The 24,585-nt window shown below is 35.6% G+C and overlaps 1 protein-coding gene across 3 annotated transcripts in view; it reads left to right on the plus strand.

The window, feature by feature from the left end:
- Positions 1-18,957, plus strand: part of HDAC11 (histone deacetylase 11) — a 32,240-nt gene extending 13,283 nt beyond the window's left edge. For all 3 annotated transcript variants that reach the window (XM_026099553.2, XM_026099554.2, XM_064518868.1), the window contains 6 exons: positions 4,413-4,455; positions 6,070-6,146; positions 7,845-7,907; positions 10,120-10,216; positions 13,767-13,945; positions 17,000-18,957. In XM_026099553.2, the coding sequence (XP_025955338.1) occupies positions 4,413-4,455; positions 6,070-6,146; positions 7,845-7,907; positions 10,120-10,216; positions 13,767-13,945; positions 17,000-17,242 (702 nt within the window). In that variant the 3' untranslated portion in view covers positions 17,243-18,957. The remainder of the gene's footprint in view (positions 1-4,412; positions 4,456-6,069; positions 6,147-7,844; positions 7,908-10,119; positions 10,217-13,766; positions 13,946-16,999) is intronic.
- The last annotated feature ends 5,628 nt before the right edge of the window (positions 18,958-24,585 follow it).

Consider the following 24,585-nt stretch of genomic DNA (forward strand, 5'->3'; position numbering starts at 1 on the left):
GTCAAAAGAAACCATGTGCCTTATTTTTTTAATTTTTAAATTTAAGTTGTCTCAAAAGCCCTTAAAACTGAGCTAGAGTCAATATGGCACTAGGTTGCAAGTGATTATACTTGTATTCTAATTAGGGTCCTTAAACAATGATCGACTTAGTATTTACAATATTTAGTTATTCAAAAACATTTTTGTTTAAGTCTGTCTCATCTTTTTCCTGCTGCCGTGAGCTTCTGCCTTCCCAAACAGACTGAGTTAGCATTTGGCACAAATGAAAGGGTCGAACCCCTTCAGTGAGGTGACCAGCAGTTAATATTAGGGGAAGTCTGAGGTGGACGTATGGAATTCTTCTGAAATGAAGTATGATCGGAACAGAACCTTTCCTAGCATTGGCAGAACATTTTTGTGATGGGCTTGCTTGTTCCTGGCCTGTGGGAAGTTTTGGGTTCTGTGTTTGTGCTGAATGCCAAATCAGCCCCTTACGTAGGCACTGTAACTGCAGTCTGTAGGAGGAAAGTGTAAAGGATGAAACTTCCTGCATTTTTTTTTAATACTGATTGTAATCTGTACTTAAACCCTGACCCTGCTTGGTCACTTACCTGAAGTTTGAGCAAGGCCCTTTCCACCCATCTGTCTTTTTACTTGTAGTGTTTTTCTTACCAACTTCTCACTTATCTCCAATTCTACACTTGTTTTTAATGCCTTTTGACCAGTTTTTTTATGGGTCACCAAGTAGTTAAAAAATGTAAATGCATGCATGAGTTATTGAAGCATGGTGCCATTGATGTGTAAATTCTTCAGGGCAGAGACCGTCTAAATGTAGGTTGTGGATTCTGGGAGTTTCTGCATTGTACTTATCAACTTAGCAAGGAAGGTGTCTAGTGTTCAATTCTAGTGGAAGTTACCCACATTCTTTTCATTAAAATTCTATCACAGTAAGGAAAAAAATGACTAGTGCAGCTTCCCTACTAGTTAGACAAATTATTTGTTGATTGTATGATAGCTATAAACCTTACATTTTTTAATATATTTTTTCCCAAGTTAACACTTGAAATTTTGTACTTAGCATTACAGTATTTGGCACATACGCATACTTTTAAAGCATGATATGTTAATGAAAGGAATTGCCTTGGCTTGTTAATATTTCTGCCTACTGCTGCAGGCTAAATAAATTTCTCAGTCCAACTCCATAACTATAATGGAGTTTTAATTTACTTGTGACTCTTTTTCTGCCAGTTGTTGGTTTTGTCACCACAAGATAGTGGAGAAAGGAATAAAATAGACGACTTGTGCCTGGGCTTAAATATCTACTGTTAAGATTGAGAAATATCTTCTAACGGTGCAATTTGATTGTTACAAGCATAAGACTTACTTATTGGTCATAGATATTGAAGTATCCTGATCACTTCAGAAAGTTTGAATGTATTATCAGGTTTGAGCTGTCTTGCAAACTGGCACATTTTATTGTTTATAATGTGTAATGTAAATTTTCATAATAGTATAAAGTACTAAGAGTAGTTAAAAATCTGTCTACATAGATATAGATGTGTTTAGAAAAATATTGCTTATGTGTGGAGGATAAGGTGAGAGTTGGTACAATAGCAAAGGAGGAGGTTTTCAAAGAAAGATTTTCAGCAAGTTTCCGACACACAGAAAAGTAGCGAGGAAGTTTAGAGAGTCACCTCCTTGATCCTGAAACTATCTACTGTGAAGCGAGGTAGCTGCTGCGTATTGATCTGAACTGTTAAATAGAAATGACCAGTGACTTCTTCCCAAGTCATTAGGACAATAGTGAATCCTGTGACATTTACCATTCTCACAAGTTGTTACATTTGGGTTTTATGTAGGTTTGTGGGCGGAAAATAGTTTCATTATAAGTTATTTTGCCCTTCTTGGACCCTCCAAGCTGCTATTGTTCTCACCTCTGAAATTCCATTTCATATTTCTGCTTTAATACTCTTCCTCTGTTGTTCTCTTCTTGGATGTACGTGTTAGGATCAAAAAACAGTAAGGTAGGAAATAAGTGGATATGTTTGTACACTGTAACAGTTTCTGATGCTTTTGTTAAAAACCTAAAAAATCTCCAGTCATGAGAAAACCAGATAAAATACTGAAAATGTTAAACCAGCCTTTAAGGATAATTTAAGTGTATTAGGAATTCGAAAAGAATATGCTAGGTTATAGATACATTTTTGAGCTTATTGGATGATGGTATTGGATAGATGACAAAAAGTACTACTTCTTTAGGCAATGTTAACTGGCAAAAGTGGAAAAGGCAGAACCAGAGCGTAGTATATCTCCCCATAGCAAATGCAGACAAGCCATTTGGAAGATTGTCTCCTGGAAACTTACCAACAGTAGTTGGAAGACAGCACTAAATTCTGTCTTTGCTGATATCTGTGTAGTTATCTTGCATGGGAAAGTCTGAAACAGCTTGATGGGTGTTTTTTTAACTATATTTTTTAAGCATGTTAACAAGTTAAACACTAATTTAATTTCTTATGTCTAGACTGGGTAGCAGTAGAGCGAAAGAAAATAGCTTTCTGAGTTCATGCATTTCTTATAGCTGTAGTCACTGAAAAATTTTTGGTTGTTTTCTGTGAGTGACAAGTAGCTCGCTTCTGTCTCCATTCAGTCTATCAGCATCACTTGAGACTCCTAGGCAGTTCTCTCCTTCTGTATTATATTTCTGACTGGAGTCACTAATTGTTATTGAGATGAGAATTTTCTTGGTCTGCAAAGGCTTGTCTGGACAGCAACATGCAGAGTCCTATATAGGCAAATGGGCTTACTGAACAGGAACAATTTTAAGGAATGAAGGAAATGATTGGGGAGAAAAGTATAGAGAAGAGTCTAGAAGTCTAGAATATCCTAATATTCCAGCCTTGATTTTTCTGTTGAGGGTCTTGATGGTTACACATGTGAATTCTATTATTTCAACTTGATTCTAACTAGTCAATACTGTTATGCAATGTTTCGTGATGCTTTTGCATTATGCTTTTTGTTATCTCTAATTTCATAAGTGTGCTCACTAGTCATAAATCATGCTCATCTAGAAGAGCATATTAAGTGTGCTCTTTGGTCATTAGTTGTCTATGATGTTTGTATTGTGCCTAATATAGTAAGCCTCCTGAAATATTGGTGACATCACTGTCACTTTTTTGACTGATCTTGACTGCTGTATGCATTCATCTTGGCCTTTTTTATTTTTCATTATGGGGGAATATATGTACTGTTTAAAAGCAGTTTTGGTTCATCAGACAGTAAAGTTTATACATTAAGAGTTAAAAGTATGGACTATTTTCAGCAATTGCTGATGGTCCTGTTCATCATTAAAATTCCTGTTGAGGTTTTTCCACTTTAGTGACTTTTTTTAGCAATATAGGAAGATTGTTGGTTTTGTTTTATGAGGAATCACTAGGAAGTATGCTAATGTTTACTACCCCAGTAGTAAACATGGGGCAATGTTTACTACCCCCAGAAGTTTCCTTAGTAACTAGAGCTGTTCAAATATAAATATTATTGATGGAGCACTCAACTGAATTGCATAAGTGATGAAAATATATTATGTTCTTTCCATAATTTTGGAAAAATAATCTCTTTATTATAACTGGTAATAGCTCCCATTTCTAACAGGACACTTTAAGAATATTGCAGTTAAACACTTGCCTGACTCTACTTGGCTAAAAAAAAAAAAAAAAAAATCAGGTTTTTCATTTAAAAATTCATCATTTAAGCATTATGTATCTCTTCTGTCAATGCTTTCCCTTTCTTGAATGTAATTTGAGTCCTTAGGAGAGTAACAGCCACTGTTTGTCTGTTGGGGAGGGGGTGTAGATAATAGTCTGTATGATGCTTATTACATCATTTAAAAAATGTGTCACAGGACACACTTCATACTTTGGGTTTTTTTCTCTCCCTCTTCCCTTGCTGAAACAATGTTAATCTATATTTTTAGGATTTAAAGCTTGCTTTCCTCCTATTTTTACATGAACAGGAAGAACATTAAGTGGTTCTTGCTCATTTTTCTACTCTTACCAATATTTCTACTTTTGGAAGCAGTACCACCTCAGATTTTACCAGTTTTAAGAATGGTTCTTATAAGTATCCTGCACTTTTCACTTTTTCACCTGTCTACTAGGGATCGATGTTCATCTTTGTAAAGCACAGTTAGTTTTAGAGCTGTATGACTGCCAGAGCATAAAATACATAAGTGATATCAAGTATTTCTTCACTAATTATGCAGAGAATAGTTTTGTATGCTTTGTATTGAGAGGTCTGATTCAGAATGACCTGCAGAGGTGAAACTTCCAAAACTTCAGTGGGCATGTTAGAAATGCAAAGAGTTGCATTTAGGATAGCCTGTAGTGCTAAATGGTTGGCTCATTCATTCATGAAGTTCTTACTGTAATTTTCTTAAGGCAGGAAAGCTTGCTGTTGATAGAGGCTGGGCAATCAATGTGGGTAAGTACAAATGTAGCAAATTAAATGATACTAAAACAACATGTTTAAAATCATATTATTCTCATTTAGCATGATGTGTATTCTGTTTTTAATAACTAAGTGACTCAAGTGTACCTACCTAAAATCAACTCTAATGGCGGGGGGGAAGGAAAAAAGTACAGGGTTTGTTTTCTCATTCATTGTCATGCATATTGCAGTTTTGTAGTTAAAATACTCTTTGAATGGAGGGAGGGGAAAAAGGTAACTAGGTAAAGATATATGATTATTTTCTAGGAAAAGTGTTTGGCTTGAATTAGTGAGATAAGTTTGGGGAAAATGTTTGGAGTAAATTAAATATTTCAATAGAAATTATTTTCATTAAATTATATATAGATTTTCATAGACCTTACCATCAGCCAGTTTGTTTGACACCAAGTCAGGGGTTAGTTGATATGCTGGAGAGTTGGGTTGTACTGGTTAGTTTCTGGCAGTGCTGTACTTTAATTCTATTTTTCTTGAAAAAGAAATGAATGAACAAATTATGAAGAATACAGTCAATAGAAATCTGCTCTTATCAAATAGTGCAAAACCAGTAAACTACTGAAGCAATGTTTTGTCATGTGAGACCTTGCTTGTAGACTTCCTAGAATTCATCAATGCTGGAATTTTCAATTATTTCTTACACTTCTTGATGTTTCTAAAGGCAGTAAATACTACATAGTGGCATCTGTGCAGCTGTCCTGTTTGTTTTTTAAGTATCAGTAAATTTCTACCTTCAAATAGAAGGACGATTTGGTATAGCGTAACAGAAAATTATCTTTTACTTCTCCACTATTAGTAAGGAATACTCTAAAATATAGTTTTTCACAAAGTAAATATCCAATATTGAAATCAAAACAGACATTAAAAAAAACCCAAAGCTTGTCATTTTCTGACACACAAAATGAGTGATTTTATTAAATTTCTGGCTGAAATGTTGGTAGCAGATTTCTCAGTAAAATTGTGGCTTAGTATATGAAGTGTTTTGCAGGGAGGTTAAGTACTTTTTGGTGTAAAGTGTATGCATGCTTGTGTCTTAGAGGTGTTCTTAAAGTCTCCTTCTGCTCTGAGTCTTTGCAAAAGCTTTCTTTTACAGTGTAATGACGTGTACAAATAGTGACAACATAATGGTTCTTATTTGGTATTTTTTTGACCTAGTGTTTGGTATGGAAAAAAGCTATCTTTTCCAATCGCCTCATAATGTTAATTTGGCTTCATTAGGATATGCTGCCTGAGGGCATGAACAAAGTGCAGCTCTGATCTTGTGCCTGGGAGTAGTTGAACTTTCATAGTATACTTTGTCATGTAGGTGCCACATATTACATTTCTATATTACTTAGTTCTTATCATAGTTGCTAGATTAAAGGGACAATTCCCTTTAAAATGGGCATGTGCTGATCCTTTGCTCAGTGACCTGACAGGCCAAATATAAGATAGATACAGATGTTTTGTGCTGCTGTGTAGGGGATTGACAGCTCTAGGTATGATACTTGCTAAAGAAAAAAGCCTGACATGCAAGTGAACTCTCTCTTTATAGAGACAGTACATGTTCCTCAGTATTTACCTGCTCACCCCTCTTTAAAATGTTTATTTTAGGGGGTGGTTTTCATCACTGTTCAAGTGACAAAGGTGGAGGGTTTTGTGCATATGCTGATATCACACTGGCTATTAAGGTAAGAAATATTTTAAAATAGTGTTTTCTACCATTTGTGCAAGTGGGAAAGAATCATACATTTATAAGCACTTCCTAATTTACGTCTTAACAGGAGAAAATAAAACCATCTGTAGACAAGTAGGAGAATGGATTTGGTGTACTTGATGTTGCAATACATAATGTGCAGCTATTGTTAAATGGAAGTGAAGAATTGCAGGCAGGGATCAGAATTATGAATGGAAATACGGCCTGCTAAAATTGTGATGTTAATGTTTTCTTGCAAAAAAACACTAGAAATCAAACTAGATTGTCATTTAGTATCTTCAGTGATAATTATCCCTGTCTTGCAGTTGAATCTGAAAAGTCCACGTGAGCTTCAGTGGTTACAATCAAGGCCTATGTAGAGACAGAAATCCTCTCTCAGAATCAAGTTGCAAGAAAGGCTCAGACTTGAATAAAATTGTGAATATCTCTGAAGTAACCAGGGGATATAAAGAAATACATTTGGTATTAGCTGTTGAAAGGCTGAAGCAAGAGCCTTCTGTAACAAAGGCTTATTTTTATCAAATGTGCTACAGTATATTTCTGTACTAGAATATCTATAAAATATCAGTAAACATAAAGCCCTAAGGATTGCAGCACACTAAGACACAACACCTTAATTTCTGTATGTACTGGTTTGCAGAAAATAATATATAGTGTTCTGTTTTCCCTGTCATTTAAACACAGATTGGGAAAGTATAGCTGGTTATAGTTTGTATAAGAACAATAGATTTTTTTTTTTTTTTTTTTAGTGTCAATGATAGTAGCTTGTCCAAGCTCCAAGTTAAGACTTGGAGAATTAAATGTATTTTTCTTCTCAAACATGCAATAACAAATTAATTGTACTAGATTAAAAAGTAGTTTTAAGGCATATGGCCCCTTCTGCAGCTTTTTTGTTTTTAATGGTGGAATTCCATACGTGTACAGTTGGTTGTCATCACAGTGCAGTTCTCCACTCTTGCTGATAAGCCTCATTGAGAAATGTGCTATGATCTGTGTTTTATAAAGTTAGCTCCTTGGCACTTCAGGGCCTGTGCAGCTTCACTCTCTTCCAGCCTACAGTTGTTGCTGTTGCTTTCTTCATGTTCTTGCTGTCACTGGTTCTACTCCTGCCTCTGGCATCAATGCTAGGATTGGTTTTATAAGCCCTAGTTGGGCCTAACTGCTGTGTGATGCAGAGGCATACCAACTATGCTTGTGTAGAGCCAATACTAATCTAACAGGGTGTATTACCATGGACTCCATTCTGTTATTTGCTGCTGTTGGGTTTATGCCTTGCCTGTGGAGCCCACTTCAAGTTAGAGTACGTGATGTTGTAGAAACAACTCCTTGATCCTACATTGTGTCAGGTACTTTGTGAGAGAAAGAGGAGATGAGTGGAACTTACTCTTTCTCCTGGCAAACTTTCTCTTCGGGTAGGCAGCCACCTGCAGAAACGTCCATGAAGTGTTTCATTCATATGATGCAAATGTATAGGGTTTTTATCCTATAACCATAAGGTTTTTATGTGAAGTAAATAGTTTTCATTATCTAGTGTTTTGAAATTGTGTAGCCCTTTATTTGGAAAATGAAATGCATATGCTGTGTACTTCATTCAGGTCAAAACTGTGCAAGCTTCAAGCTTTCAGTTTAATCTGTCACCTAATTATCTCTTTTTCTTTGCTTATATATTCAGTTCTTATTTGAAAGAGTACAAGGAGTCTCTAAAGCCACAATTATTGATCTGGATGCTCATCAGGTGAGTAACTTATCTGTGTTCAGTACTGCATAGGTTTTGCTAGAAAAACAAGGGTGATGAATACCATTTTTTCCTAATAGTTTTATAAAGTGGCAAATCACAGAATACAAAGTTAATCATAGATAATAGAAGTTGTGATCAGCCTAGTTTGTTTTATGCTCCAACTGACTATTAAACCAGTTGAATAAAGTTGAACTGAGTTGTAGCTCCATCATGTGGCTACATGTAAAAATATTTTTTACTTGCATGCTGGTCTGTAGCATAACCATCTTAGAATAGTTCAGTATTGCAGAAGAAACAAGAATCTCTTAAACAGCATTACAGTTAGTTCAGCATGCGTGATAATTGCAGCAGCTTCTGCAGGAGATGAATTTGACCTTTGCTGTTGGTACTTGAAAACCTGACTTCAGGCTAATGAAGAATAGAATATATCTGTTCACCTGGAAAAGTGATTTACTATGGGTACTGAAAATAAATCTCATGTTTGATAGGGTGTCTAACACAAATTCTAGTAAGTGGCTAAAAGGAGACTTTTAAATTTGTTTTGCAAACTCATTAGTCCACTTTATAAATAACTTTTTTCTGTTTAAATAAAAAGGAAGAAATTATTTACATTTTATATTTATATATATATATATATATATATATATAAAAAAATAAAATTTTATTATTATAGAAAAGTAGCTAAGGTACTAAAGTTAAGATCAATCAGAAACATCAAAGATATTTTAACAGGTGAAAGTAATCCACTTTTGAAGCAGCTTGGTTGCAGTGAGGAAGTCTAATGGCTGCAAAAGCCTTCCATCATTTCTCCTATTTGCAAGTTAAGGCATCCTAAAATTGCTGTGGAAATAAAGGCACAGTTATGCAATAAAAAGATGCTTTGTATATATTATTCTTTTGAAGGATGACTGTCATCCTGTAATGGTGCTCTTTTTTAAGACTCCTTGAAATATGTTTTGATTTTCAGGTATTGTGCTGCTGACTTCAATCAGCACACTAAATCATCCTTTTTGGTAACTGTTTCCTTTTTGGGAGGAACCAAAGGTTTATGAAGTAGTAGATCAGCAGGTCTGTTTTAAGTATACAGACATTTGCATTGTGTAAGTGTCCTAATCCTTGGTACATCTGCTAGTTTCACCTGTCATAATAAAATGGTTCACCCAGAATCTCTCGTTTTAAGTCTCTGTTAATTAACTGTTCCTTTGTGGACCAAAGGTGATGAAGAAAGAGTAGGAGCTGCCTAATTTTTAGCCTAAACAAAAACAGTGGGGTATTCTGATGCTTCCAATTTCTCTTTTCATATGTATTGGCTAGCTTTAACCCTGTGATTCCAATTTTATTTTTTAGTTTCAGGAGGAGAAGTCATAGTAGAAGTGTAGTTTAAACTGTCCAAGGGATTCTACAAAATGTACTGAAGATTTATCTGTGGACTTCTGTTTCTGTAGTTTGAAAGAAATAATTCTAATGAATATTTTGTGGGTTTTGGAGTTGACTCCCATGATACACTAATTTTGGCAAATATAACTTAGAGTTTGCTGTGGAAGATTGTTTTATGCTAGGTGACAAGAGTCTAAATGAGAGCCAAAAGAATACCATCTAAATTCAGAGATGGAGGGAAAAGCGTTCAGAGTCTGAATTTTCTCTTGAGCATCCATCTTTCCAGCTAATACAGTATTTCTGTTGGATTTTCTGGTTTAAAACCAGAAAATGTTAAAACTATTGAATTAAATGGGTATTTAGTTCTTATAACTTTTCCAAGGATTACTTATCCCACAAGGACTTGAATTATCAGAAGAACTTTAGTCTGATCTTTTAAAATACCCTTGTAGCAGGCTATTCTAAATGTTGGAACTGACTTTTTTTGCAAAATTGGAAGGTGAGAGTTTTATTCTTTGGTCTAAGTCACAGTTACCTTTGTAATTTTTGCTCACTTAAATGCATAAGGACAACTGTGATACTTTATGGCTTTCACGAGGGTATTATGTTGATTTTTATAATACCTACAGTCTTCAGACACAAAAATACTGATATTATCAAAACCCCCAAAACTGTACACGTCAAAACAACCTTCAAGACTTTAAGCATGAGAATGTCACAGGATTTTTAAATATTAGATCTTTGTTTTAATTACCTGTAGAAATTGCAGATTATTTAGTTCTGTATGGGTGTGCTGGGGGAAAAAAAAAAACTAACTGTGAATTTCCTTCAGGGAAATGGGCATGAGAGGGACTTCATGGATGATAATAGGGTATATATTATGGATGCATACAATAGATACATTTATCCAGGGGATGGATTTGCTAAACGTAAGTATATTTGAAATTAATATTCAAAAATGTAAAGCAGCTACTGTGTTGTTAAGTAACTTTTTCATTTACTAAGTCTCCTTGCAGTAGTGTTAACTAAACTTTCTTTGTATTTTACATTGAACATACCACTTCTAGTGATCATTATAAGTCCCAATCGTAATAATGCTATATTCTTCACTGGGATGTCAGAAGCATTTGAAATTGGTTCCTGGAGCTGTAGGTATACTTTCTTATCTGCCTCTTGCCTAGAAGCTTTTTTGGCCTGAAACTAATGTCCTCCCAATTAGGGAGACAAACTTGGAGACATAAGGTGTATAAGATACTATAAACACACGGGATTTGAATTTGAGAGTTCAAGGGAGAAATATTATTTCATGATAACTCTATATCCCTGTACATGAGTTCTTAAGGATAAGTGTTGCTGACACTGAACTTTTATTTATAAAAGGAAAGTCATGGAATAGTCTGAACAGAAGATTGGACAGCTGCTATTTTGAGGTCAAAAAATGCATGAAGCAAGCTGCTATTTTGAGGTCATAATGAGTGAAGCAATTTTGGAAGAACTGAGTAAAGAATTATTCACACTTAAATATGCTTGTTTACATTTAAATATACTTTTTAGACTTGCATCACATGCTTGGACTTTTTGGATCATATATTTAAAGCCTAAATTGGAGGGGGGGAAAAAAAGGAATAAGTTGTTACCATTAGTCAGGAGATATTTTTCTCAAATGTTCCGGAGGAATGTACTTACATTCTAATCTGTGCACAAAGCAATTTTTAGTTTAAGTATATTAATGCTTAGCTGTTTGAAGTCTTTTTTCTTATAATATACTGAAAAAGTATCCATTGTGAAACTATTCTTGTATTCTCTCCATAAGACAGTGTTCTGCAGTTCTTTTGAACATTTAAAGAAGTTGTGGACCGTTTTGATAACAAGTAAACCTCTAGAATGCAAGGGGTTAGTACTGGGTGGTCAGTGGTAGCAGTTCATTCAAAAGCTCATGCCAAGTTTAGAACAGTAAATTAAATAATCCTGTTGATTTGAAGATAATTGTTAGAATTTGATGTTTCCCTAGATTACATTTACAAAGATTCATTCGGAATGCTTCCCTAGACTAAAGTTAAAAGAAATCATTCAGGATTAGCTAACAATATGTGAATAAAGTTCATGTTCTTTTCAGAGTTGTAATTTGTAACATATTTGGGTACTGTCTTATCTGTAGAACTTCCTTTATCAGCATTTAGAAAACAAGACATATCTGAATGTGAAGCAATTTGAAAAAAAATGAAATCATTCAAATATTAAGAGCTGGTGCTTGATTTCCCCCCCCCCCCCACCCCCCACCCCACACACACACACACATTTGTATTGAGAGACAGGTATGTGACAGTCCTAAAAGTATTGCTGCTCGGAGAGTCTCACTGTCATGTCTATTGAAGTATACCCTATATTTGTGCTGAGGAGAGTTGCCTTTTGGTTTCTCTTGATTACCTGGGACTCCTGAGCACCTAGCTATTCCAGGTACATGTATGGCCTTTCAACAGTAGTGTTGGAATGCACCCTAGGTATGTGGGGGGGGGGGGGGGGGTTTCCTCACTCCTGCGGAGCTGGAAATATTGTTGTTCCCTTTCTACAGATGAAGTATGAGGTACTGAAGGCTCAAAGGTACATGAATATGTAATTCCTTGTAGGTTGAATAAGGGTGTCTAAATAAGAGTTCAACATTGGAATATTTCAAACTTTCTTGTGCTAGGTGACCAGCCTAAGATGAGATCAGAGGGGGAATCTTTTGAAGGGAATTATAGGTTTAAGCCTGGGAGTTTGAATTCCTAGGGTAAATCCTAACTCATCTTTGTCTCCCTGGAGTTACTACCTTTTTTTCCTGTGTTAATAGAGGAGTCTGTTCTGTACAAGTTGTTTTTCTGCATACTTCATTTAAAAAAAAGACTAACTAGCATTGCATAATGCTTAGCCCCAAACATCAGCATATTGTGTCCCTGAGAAGTGATTTAGAATTACGAGGAGAGAGAAGAGGAGGAGAGACATTGGGAAAAGACCTAGTTCACTGAAGGGTGAGCAATATAAAGTTGACAGCTACGGCTCAAAATTTAGGCCCTGGAAAAGCTTTGCTGTTGGACTGAGTGTCTCTTTACTTGTTTTGAAAGCTTTAGAAGTATTCTCATTAACTAGCAGTAGATGGAGGGAAGGGAGAGAGGCTGTGAAATAAAAAATTTTGTTCACTGTAACCTCATGCATCCTTCACTGTCTATCAGTAGTAACTCTGAGCTGGGTAATGACTAATCAATGTAATTCTGGTTTGTGTGTTGGAGGTGAAGACAGGATGCCCGCAGAAGCATGAAATCTTTTTCATGAGTGTTAGTTTGTTACGTATTGTTCCCATGAAACCATTAGGATTTGTTCTCCATGCTAATTTGTTCACCTCATTCTTTAAAGCTCTATCTAGCATATTCTTTACCCTGAAGAGACTAAGTGTTGTTCAGAGGAGTACAGCTGTGCAGACTTTTATGAATGTTTTATATAATGATAAGAAAGGAATTCAGGAAAGATGATATTGTAAAGAAACAAATCTTAAACTATTCTTGATATGAGAAAAACATAGAAAGGAAAAGACCCTTCCCTAATGTTGGACAAGCATGAGAAATAGGACAAGAACTGCCCAACAATCACTAGCATGAGTAAGTGTCATCATGTTGCATTCATTCATGCGTACTCAGTGGGTGCTGAAACCACACTTAAAATTTAGGGCCTCCAGTCATTTAATTCAGGGCAGTCAGTATGCTGAGGCAAAAGTCGTACCTTGAAGGACCTCTGAAATAATTTGATTAGCTCATGTTTTGAGTTGTAAGTGCCTAAAAATCCCCAAAGCTAGGATGTATAACCTTGAGTTTCTTTCCTCTTCTACCTCATCAACCCTTCTCTTTTGCTTTATTAGAAGCATTAGAAATAATTTGCTTTAAATTACTAATAGGTATTTGCTGCTTCTGGTCAGATTGTAGGATAAGAACATTAAATTGTAAATGCTTGGGGCAAAGCTAAAGGCATTCATAAAGGACATAACAGCAAATGATCATGAATTTGTGAAGTTTTGATTAAAAATAAATAATCTTAATTATTTGTCTCAGTGATATTCATCTGCTTTTTTCCAACTAATTTTCTATATTAGCAGTTGTGTGTTCTTTCCCTTGCCCTTTAAGTAAGTTACTTTTTAATTTAATGACTTTCTCATTTCTTTGGTTGGTAAATCACCCTTTTTCAATAACACTTTACTTATTGTCTTTAGGAAATTTTTTGTACATTGAATGTTCTCTCTTCAATAGAATTTTTTCCAGGTCATTGTGCTTACATTTGCTGCTGCTTGCTGGGAAAACAAATTGTTGAATAGCTTTTTAATTCAAGATTCTGTGAAAATGTAAAGTACTTTCAAAATTTTGAGAAATATTATCTTTTTCTCTTTGGTTATCTACATCTTGTTTTTTCTTTCATAGCAAATTGTATATTCAATAACACTGGGCCATTTTCTAGGTGCCATAAAACGCAAGGTGGAATTAGAGTGGGGTACAGAGGACACAGAGTATCTTCAGAAGGTACAGACTCATGTGGAAGGAGCATTAAATGAACTAAAACCTGACATCGTTGTTTATAATGCTGGAACTGATATTCTAGATGGTGATCCATTGGGAGGACTTGCTATTTCGCCTCAGGTTTGTATAATACTGGAATATATACAGACTTTCTCTTCTCAACAAATACCAAAGGTAGGCCTCAGAATGAGTTACTTGTGGAAGTTTGTTAGATGAAGATAAGAAACATATTTCAGACTAAAACAGAACCTTTTCCTGTTACAGATACATTTTTCTTTCTCTGCCCTTTCCCCATGTTTATCTTCTCTTCTTTTGCTGACGCAAAATATTTGTTCTTCATGTGCCTGTTTCAATATACCTCATCTTTTCTCTATGAAGTGTACTGCTTTTGAACATCCACATAGTACCCAGAGAGGTATATCTCTTCACTTGTCACTCAACTCCTGTTTTTTCTTATGTTTAGGAAGTCCTCCTCCCATACATACATGCATTCTCTGTTTCTCCTTTCACCTACACCTAGCAGGTACCTTGCACTCCATTTCCCTGTAGCACTCCCATCTTTTCCAAATATTCTTCTGGTATCTTCCAATTCTAGCTATTTTGTGCACCCCTGTCTGCATATTCTTAACAAACAGCTTTTTTCCCTTTCTGCATTCTTTTCTATTCAAATATCACTGCCCTTTTTCAGCTCAGTTTTTTTGCCTTTTTCAGTTCTCATTTTTTCCTCCTTAATCTAGTTCCTGATTTAAATTTTGATTTATTCTATATAGCTTCACAGAGGAATTGATCTTCCTGCTGTAACAGGTTCCCCACTTCTCAAAATACAAAAACTTACAGATCCCTTATTTCCTCCAGTTTCTGTGTGATTCCTCCTCTGACAATTCCTCAGTCTCTTCCTGCTTTTTATATTTGGTCCTTTTTTGCCCTCCACCACTTCAATACAGAAGAAATGCATTCTTGATTTGTGAACTGTCAGAATCCTTTCTAATTGAGCAATCACTTAGCCTGTTCATTTTACCTCAGTTCTCAAACACTTTCTCTTGCTTGCATAGAGCCCTGGTCCCTGCTGTTTTTGTTTACTTCCTTATGCAATTCCTCATTCTTACAGTCTATGTAACTGAGGAGTCTCTTCAGTGCTTTCTGACTGCATGTGAAGTCCTTGCTGGGCCAGGGGTGGAACAACTCAGGAACTACACTGGATCTCCAGGTTTTGTTCATGTGACTGTGTGGAAATCTCCAATTGGAAAGAAGTGCTGAGGGGCTTGGAGTTGTTTGGTTTTCAGCTGGGAGAGGATACTGCTTGAGCTGCGAGATCTCATTTGATGGAACAGAGCTTCTTGGAAAGGAGTGGCCACCAAGACAAATGGAGGCTGGTGATATATGTAAAGAACTTTAAGACATGCTTTTTTGAAACTTTGTGCACTCTGCGAGAAGGAATACTGCTAATTGCCAAGGAAAATTAGTTGCTGCACCTTGTTGGGTGCTATGCAGAGGAAGAGAGACAGAATATAGGGGCTGGGGGAAAAGAAAGGTGAAGAGATGCTTTTGAGTAGAAGCTGAGTTAAAAGGCAGAGTATGTCCACTCTCCATGCAGCCACTGGTTCAGGTCCCTGATGGAGAAAACATTTCTGCAGCTCAAGCTTTTGTTTTTTGAATGGAGGGCTGGGCTTTTTGTTCTTGTGATCTTGTTGGCTTACATGTGAATGACATGTTTGACCAAGCTTGGTAAGCTCTGAGGTTATTGGAAATACAAAAGTTGAAGGCATTGAGCCTGGATAATTCGTCTCTTCATGCCTCATTATTTCAGTCTTCAGTGATATAGTTGTAAATGTCATTGGTATTTTAAAGTCTTTCCACAGTGTTAATTGTACTCAAAATTACGCATCTATAGATTGCTACTAGTGGCAGTCTCTTGGTGCTTCAGGTTATAGCCAGAATATTTGAGTAGCAGCATGCACGTCCCTGTTAGCTTCGTTTGTAAGTGGCAACTATATCGGGCTGTTATTTTCAGCTTATGTATTTTCTTTCCTGATAACAAGCAAATGCTGGAAATAAATTCAGTCTTTTTCCCTGAATTCTTCTGGAATCAGCCACTAGAGATCATGGAGGAGGAAGGAGGAAGTTAGGCTCTTATGAACTGTGACTTCTTACAGTTCTTGTGGCATAATGTTTCTTATATCCAGTGATGGTTCTCAAGGGACTCATAGCTCATTCTGTAATTCTTTTAATTCCTTTAAGGAATTACTCCCAATAAAATACTTGTTTCCTTTGTCTTGTTTTTCATTTATTAGTCCTGATTCCTCCTCTTTTACAGGGCTGTCTCAAGCTATAAAGAAACCTTTATTGTTGCATGGTTTTACAAAATACTTTTTCAGCTACATTTGAATTTTATTCGTTCCCTTTACCATTTACATGTGGTCAGTCTCCCTCTCTCTCTTTTTTTGGCAGAGTAGTATTTCCTAATGTATTTACAAAAAGTGTTCCTCCACTTTAACCCCTCTGACTAGCATAGATTCATTTTGTACCACTTCTGCTTCTTCTTCATTTCTTGTATTTGATTGCATTTTTAATCCCTTTCCCTTACTCCAACTCTTTTAGTACTTTAACATTTAAATTTTGAGCTGATACTCTTCTAGTATCAAATACAGGCTTTTATTGAAGAAACTAGAAGCTTATAATTAAGGAAATAGATGTGGATATGTGAGATCGGATTTGAATTTTTGGTTTTACTGCAGGTTTGTGGGAAAAATTGATCAGGTTGCTTAGCTTTTGAGAGGAGTGCTACAGAAGTTGAGCCGAAATGCTCTGTGAATTCAGGCAATCTTTCTTAGTCTCAATTCATCATGTGTAAAATGGGGTGAAAATTTTCAAACTTCGATCACATGGTCAGTTTAGATTTTATGGCTTTGGGGCAGGAATTCTTCTAGGAGATTTTAGAAGGGGACTTCAGTTTGTGTCTTCTAAGAACAAAGTGAAAGATTTCTGGTTTTGCCGTGTTGGGGGGAGGGGTTTTTTTGATCTTGTAAAGCTGTTAAAGAGACTTTGAAGTATTTTGTTCCTGCTATAAAACACAGGGCTTGGTTGCTTATCTAATACTGTAAATCGTAGGCTAGAATTCTAAAGACTAAAATACTGTATTTGTATCACCTTTTTGTAATTGTTTTAAATATGTAGGGAATTGTGAAGCGAGATGAAGTAGTATTCAAGGCTGCCAGAAGCCGCAGAATTCCAATCTTGATGGTGACGTCTGGAGGCTATCAGAAGAGGACAGCGCGGATTATTGCTGATTCCATTCTTAATTTGCACAACCTGGGGCTTATTGACAAGGAGCTAGCAACCAGTGGAGCTGTAAATCCTAAGGTAGAACAGATGCTTCGAAACTCTATTGCAGACTTAACCAACTTGTCACTGCAATGACAAGATCCCAAATATTAGGAAACAACTTACTGTTTCAGGAATAGGAGGTCTCCATGTCATTACCAGGGTTAATATATTCAAAAAGGACTTAACTTGCCTGTAAAATAAAGTACAGATAATACATGGTCACAGAATAACTGTGTTTAACTTCTGAACCTATATCCTTGTGAGCTAATTTAGACTTATACTGAAGGACACTGTCTTTCAGTTTATAATATTACTGTAGGAAACTTCAAATCTCTTATTGTTATGGATAGTCTATGATGTTTAAAGAACTATGCAGTTGGTATCCAAAGACTGTCCCAGACGTATTTCAGATGATGTGTTTTTCACAGTGGTGGGAGAAATCTGGACTGAACCCAACTTGTCATTCTCTGTTAAATATGTTACATTTTATTTATTGTTTTGAAAACTAAGAATTCTGTGTAGTCTTCAACTGTCAGTTTAATGCTAAAGTTCATGTGCAATACTATGAAAAACAGTTCAATTATTTGGCTTTTAAGCCATGGCCTATTAGAATGAAAGTTTATTAATTTATATTTTATTCCTGTTATTGACAGTGACTTAAATTCTGCTTTATAAACAATTTCAGAAAAGGAATATGAAATACTTATGTCAATATGCAAATGATCCCTAAGGGCTCAGCATTAACAGTCTGTTTTCTGCATCTCTAAAAATGAGGCCTGCATGTAAAAGACAACAGTTACTATGCAGTGAAAACTGCATAATAAAGAGATGAAATTAGAATTAACTTTAGAGTTCTGAGAAATCTTGTAGAAAATAAAATTAGTGGAAGTTCAGAGTACCTCTTGTTGTAATAAACTGGTACTAACCAGCCTGTGTCATGTATCAACCGTCACTGGAGAGTTAATTTTGATTTTTTTTCTACTAGTGCTATGTTTTTTCATGTGCTCAGACTAGTGTTAATCATAGTTATAGTCATAGTTGGTAATCAAACGGTTCATATGTAGAATAAAAATACTGTGAAATTGCTACATTAAGCTTATGTAATATCTTTATAGGAGAGTTTTTAGGAGATACTATGATTTGGGAACAAAATAGTGTATTCAAAAGCAAATTAGGTGCATTTATTAACAGCAAAGTTTGTTTTTATTTAAGTTAATATACTTTGCATTAGATACTGTTTATAGCATTGGGTCATAAATTTACTAAACTGTATATTTTTCAGGAGGTTTTTTTTAACTTCTAAGCATTCACTTCTTTGTAGTACAAGTTTCATGTGATAAGGTTTGAGCCTCCTTAAGAAGGGACACCAGTATTTTCCTCATGGTAGTAGAATTAGTGTGTAAGCCATTTAAGGAGTGTTTAAATCTAATTAGGATACTTACCTCAGTTAATGCTAATTTCGAGATTGGTAGGGTTTTTATTTGTAGGAAATTTGCACAATTGCTATGTTTGCTTTAGAACAGATTTGGCATATTGCACTAATCTTGAGTTGCAACACTGTTATTAAAAAGCACTTTTAAATTTCCTACTAGATGGGTGGTCAAAGTACTAATGTTGAGATTTATTTTTTTCTATACTGTGTTACTTAAAGATATTGCTATTCTTTCCTATAATTTTTATAAAATTATAAATTATATTTCTATGAACTAAAACTCTGTAGTAGTGCCATATGGTCTTTTCCAAAACACTTTGTTTGTGTTAACATGTTTATATTTTCCCTCATTGGAAATTAAAATGGTGTTGAATAATGCTGACTGATTTTTTCCTTTCACTTTACACATCTTGGGTGACAAAGATTTTGAGTGGAATAGTTCATTGAAAAGACAAGGAGGAGCATTTTTCATATGTAAAATGTAACTGAAATTGCAGTAAGTCTTAGGGTAAAGAGTCCAATGCTTGCTAACAGTGGATGATGATTTCTCTGAGAGGTAATGTGCTCTTAAAGTGAGCTTGGAAACTTTGTGTCCAAACACTTTCTAAGACATTTTCATAAAGGGTTAAAGACACCTACTAATTCTAAGTTACATTCTTTCACTTATATGTTAACTCCCATTTTAAGTTATTTTATCATTACAGGTATTAAGCTATAAGCTTAAGTTGTGTAAGGACTACAGTTGCTTGCTGGAGGTCTTTATAAGTGACTGTCCTTGCAGAGGGATAACTAAATGCAGAAGAGCCTCCAAGTTTTTGAAGTAAAATTTGACTGCTTAAACCACTGACGTGTTGATTGCATTTTCAGTGTTCACTCTAAGGTTAGGATCAGCACACTGTTCCATATATTTCAGAATTTGTAATTTAGTGTAATATTTGAGTTGTTAAACAAGATGCAGTCCTACACCTTATGAAGCTATTTCAAGATAAATGACCACTGTTCTTTAAAACAAAAGATGAAGCTGTTTCTAAGTTGAAAGATGTTTGTGGGTTCTTAATTCCTGTAATGTTCAGTGCACTTTGCCTGTTAACAGTTCATCATGGAAACCTTGCAGCTACCAATAACTATCAAAATGTTTAGCTTTGACAAAAAGTTTGTGGGACTCGGAGGAGAATTTCAGAACTAATAACCTAACCTATAATGAAGAAAAGACCTTGAAGAAAGATGTAGTAGATCCTGACATTGGACTCAAATTGTTTAAGTAAGTATTAATTTGGATTGCGCAGTAGCTTCAGAACATGAGTTTACTGTTAGTCACCTTCTGTGAAATGTATTTAAAGAATTAATAGAAGTTTGTTTCATCTATTTGATTTGACAGTTTGTCAATTTCCAGCCCCTTTTACCTTTGTTTTACCCTGATTTAGAGCATAGACCTTAGCTTCAAAACACTGCAGGGATTTTGATGGTGGTCTTATACTGACTAAATTTTAGCTGTAGGTTCTAATATCAGTCTCCTTTGAATTTAAGGCTTTTTTTGTGGTGGTGGTTTTGTCTTTTTGGTGTTTTTTAACACTCTGCATTGCAGAATTCAGACTTGCATCATGAAGTACTCCATGGAAGAATTTGAGAAATGCTGTATTTGGATAATTGTGATTAAAATATGGAGATTAAGAAAATGAATTAGTAGTCTGCTTTGTATGTGTGGTGTAGGTAGTGCATATCCTGACTTCCAGGGTCCCTACTCTTTGCTGCCCTCATTACTTGAGGAACCTAATAATTCTGAAACTGTTCTCTAACCTGGTCATGCTACCAGACTTGTTCACCAGCCTTTCTGCCCTCTGTCATGTACAGCCATGCACACTCTTTAGTGCTGGCTGTATACCTTTTTCATGGTCTCTGAAGTGACAGAAATTTCTTGTACTTTACAAATTGCACTACATAACTAACATAGCCAGTTTGAGGAGAACAATGCTCCTCTAACAGATACAGAAGTTAATAATTTAGTAATCTGGGATATAGTCTTTGCTCAGGCTGTGCTGCCAGGCACTAAAGGAACTTGCCGAGTTCAGAAAGCTTGAGGGTCTTGGTGCTATGTGCTGTGGCAGTTGTTGAATAATCGTAAAACATTCTTCATTCAAGAAAACTGCTTTCCCCTGGAGAAGAAGCAAGCTCACTTGCTATCTTTACTTGATGAAAGACAATCTTCCTTATCCCCTGGTTGATTCTAAAATGCAGGGCAGATGAGAAACAATAAAAAAGGGCTTGATCTCAAGTGATACTGTGCCCCAAGCTGAATTTGCCTTGAATTTAGTATGAGTTGTATATTCCCTAACCGTTCTAGAGGAAGGTCCAGAGCTTGCAAATTGGTCTGTGTATGCCAGCCTTTAGTTTAGGCTTTAAATAGGTGTGTCTTTTGTTTATTTAAGTCTTCCTTGATGCTGATATTTCTGGTAATCTGTTAGACTTCCCATCCAGTATCCATCTAACTTTTTTCTTCTCTCTTTTATGCAGCCCATTTTGCTACAACCAGTCACTTTTACCAAAGATGAATAGAATGAAAAAAAAATATTGGAAGACTGTATGAAGGACTAATTCCTATTATTAGATCTAATTCTCTGATATGATTATCACGACAATAAGAATAGGAGGTTGTCTTCGCTCTGTTCCTGAGTCAATGCAGGTGTAGTACTGACTGTTATGAGGCTTACGGCAAAACAATAACTCCTTCTTTGCTTCGTACAGCATTTTGAATGTGCAAAAATGTGATGTGCTGTATGTATAGTGACTTTTTGAAACTAAGATAAAATGTTACTTTGATTGGAGAGGTTGAATAGACATAGGAAATAGTTGTGGTGGAACTGCGATTCTGGAGTGGTAGCCCAGTACAATTCTGACTTCCACCTCAGCAGCTTACCTGAGATCAAACTTTTGGCTGGAGATGAATTAAGTATAGAAATTATGACAAGTAATATTAGGCACATCTTGTGTTACCAGTCCTGCAGTATTATATTTTGTCAATACAATGGTCTGTGGAGCCAGAGTATGCTTTCATAAATCATTTTCCTTCAAAACTAACGTTACGGATAATTAGTTAAATCATATGTTGTCAGATATAATGCTAGTTACATGTTTCCACTAATAAGATCTAACCTCTATTTAGTTTTGCATGCCCTTCCAATTGTGATGTAACATCCTTTGAGCTTGACAAGGACAGACTATTTTAGGCTGGCCTTGAATACACTGATTTTTCATTTTTACCTGAATATCTGTGTTTTCAGAGATAAGATAATGCATCTTGTCTTTATAGTTTCTTCAAGTTAATCCTTAATAGAGTTGTAACAGATGAAATACTTTGTGAAAGCAAGGAGATCTGTCTGATTTCTTTTGATTCTGATGTCTTAAGACGGCTCTCAATTCTGCTAGCCAAAAGGGTAGCTTGTCACTTGTTCTGTGGCTTTGCCCTTAGTTTTGTTTCAGGTACAGAGGAGGGCAAAATGGGCTTAAGATAATAGCAAAGTTGAGATAATGACACTGAAAAGCTAATTATAAGTTAGAAGTTGTACCCTGCTCTTTACTCCTCTTGTGTGTGTTGTTGAGAGCTACAGTCAACAGGAGCCCCTCTTTGCTTTTTGTAGAATCGAGTAGAATCTTCCCTGGTATATGTAGGTATCAGGATATTCATTTGCATCTTCAATATTTTGTATGTTGGCCTCTATCTTTCTTGCTTCTTTGCTAATCTTTCCTGCCACTGTCATCCAGTAAAAGTGTCACCAAGAACATTCTGCTTGTTTGTGATGGTGACTAGGACTTTTTCTGATTGGGTGCTGTTCTCCAATGGCCAGATACCTGTGGGTACAGCTTAACCAGTTTTTCACCTTTCAGAGGTGTCCAGACAATTAGAAATCTGCAGCATAAGGGCTTAGTGCAGTTTGGGCTTACTCATTTTGGTCCTCAGTTCCCACAACTATTACTTGTGTTTAGTGCACGAGACTTTCAGAAGCTGATGTGTAAAAGCAGGCTCTGCATACGCACCTGAGTAAGTGGTATGTATACGCAGCAAATTCTATTGACAATTGTTTGTGTTTTCAAATAAGCAGCTTAATAGGGTCCTAGTTCAGAAAGAGATAATTGATTGCCGCCTGAATAGAAATAATTCATAATAACCTGTTCAAAAATGGAAACAAAATCTTTGACTTTAATTTGATTCCTTTAAAAAAAAAAATCAAAACAAATACTAGAAGTAGATGGAGCTTTTTTTTGGTGGGACTTGCAGAAACTGGTATGTAGAAACTACATCTGATGGTTCTTGGCTTCCAGATGTTATGCTTGTCTTGAAGTATTACTGTAAATTAGATAAGTTATTCTTTATCACAAGATGTAGTCTTGGCAATTACAGAAGTACAGATTAGTGGAAAGTGGGGGGAGGGGAAGTATTGCTGCAGGTGACAATTAACTAATGTAATCATTCCTGATTTCATATAATAGCACTGTTTTGGTTTAGTGGAGGAAATAGTGGTATAAGATGCAGTCCTGATTGTTGCTTTGTGGATGTGAACAAGAGTGTGAAGTCCTGAAGCACTTGAAGGGTTCTAAAAATCCTAATTCATATTTATTTTTTCCAGATCAGTTAAAATATTTAATTATTTGAACATTGTGAGATTTGAGTGATAATTTATTCAAAATGTATTGATTCTTACAGATTCTGTCATAGCATTTATACATCTTTAAAGTGATGTCATAAGCAATGGTCACAGCTCAGCTGCAGTCCAGCATGGAACTTAAGCACAGGCTTGGTCTCAGGCATGCCAAGGAGTATTTCGGGGCTATGCTTCTCTGCACAGCTGAGTAGCTCCAGTTGCAATCCATAAGAAAGGTGATAACACCTCTGAATATTGGGCTTCTAGTTCTGAACTTTACAATATTGTATGTGAGGTTTTCCAGTAGTCCTATAATATCACAGTACACTGATTATTATCATCCATATCTTCTAATGTGAGTTGCAACAACTTCCTAAAATATTGTTAGAGGAAGTCCTTAGGCCATTTGAAGTTGCCAATGGGAATATTGGTGAAATTTACCTTTTTTGGATTAATTATTTCAGCTTCACGGAATGCTGTCTCTGAAATCAACCCTGAAGCTAATTTTTTCATCTTGGCCATTGTTTCTCAAAAGCCAGCTTTTAAAAAAAAAAAACAAAACAAAACAAAAAAAACCACACTTCTGGGCAATTTTGCATTAGCAGTGCTGAATACATTATAGAAACTAAGAGGAAATTCTTTAAGCATTTGTACTTAGGCATACAACTAAATAATGCACTTAAAGCTCCAGCTAGCATGTTAGAATCAGAACAAAATTCTACAAACATGAATTAGATGTACCGACTGCTCAAAGAAACATCCTGTGATGAGGATATAAAGCCAGAGCAGAGCTTCATGTCCTATTATTGAACAGAATTGGCAACTAAGAGTACTGAAAGTCAAAGAATCACTTTAGATGGTAAAAATTAAAAAAAACTGTATGAAAACAAATTTCAGCCCTTCTTTGAGAAGAAGAAAAGTCAACTTCTGTCTTTCATTCTCTTTCTAGTATGCAGTAGCATCTGCGGTCTTTGTAGCTCTGTAGATAGTGCTGATCTTTTGTCTTTTTTCTGTTACTGTTTCTAGATGTAAGCATTGTCACAAGGATGCAGATTTCAAGGAAGCCACAGTAAAAGACAGCCTTGTTTTGATTTCTGGAGGAGTAGCATATACATTCTACCAACTTGCTTCCTCAGCAATTTCTTCCGATACCTCCTTCTGCTTACTGCTTATATTTACTGACTTATAAACACATCATATAGTGAAGTAACTTCTCCATGTAGCTCAAATGATAGACAAAGATAAATAAACCCATGCATCTTAAGCAAACTTTCCTCATGACTTATATTTACTGTTGATAGTGTTAGAAAGCTTTAGGAGTTCCCAGTAAGGGAATACATTTTAATGTTTTAACACTTCAGACATTT

The sequence above is a fragment of the Dromaius novaehollandiae genome, chromosome 12 (genome assembly GCF_036370855.1).
Source record: "Dromaius novaehollandiae isolate bDroNov1 chromosome 12, bDroNov1.hap1, whole genome shotgun sequence".
Taxonomy (NCBI): Eukaryota; Metazoa; Chordata; class Aves; order Casuariiformes; family Dromaiidae; genus Dromaius; species Dromaius novaehollandiae.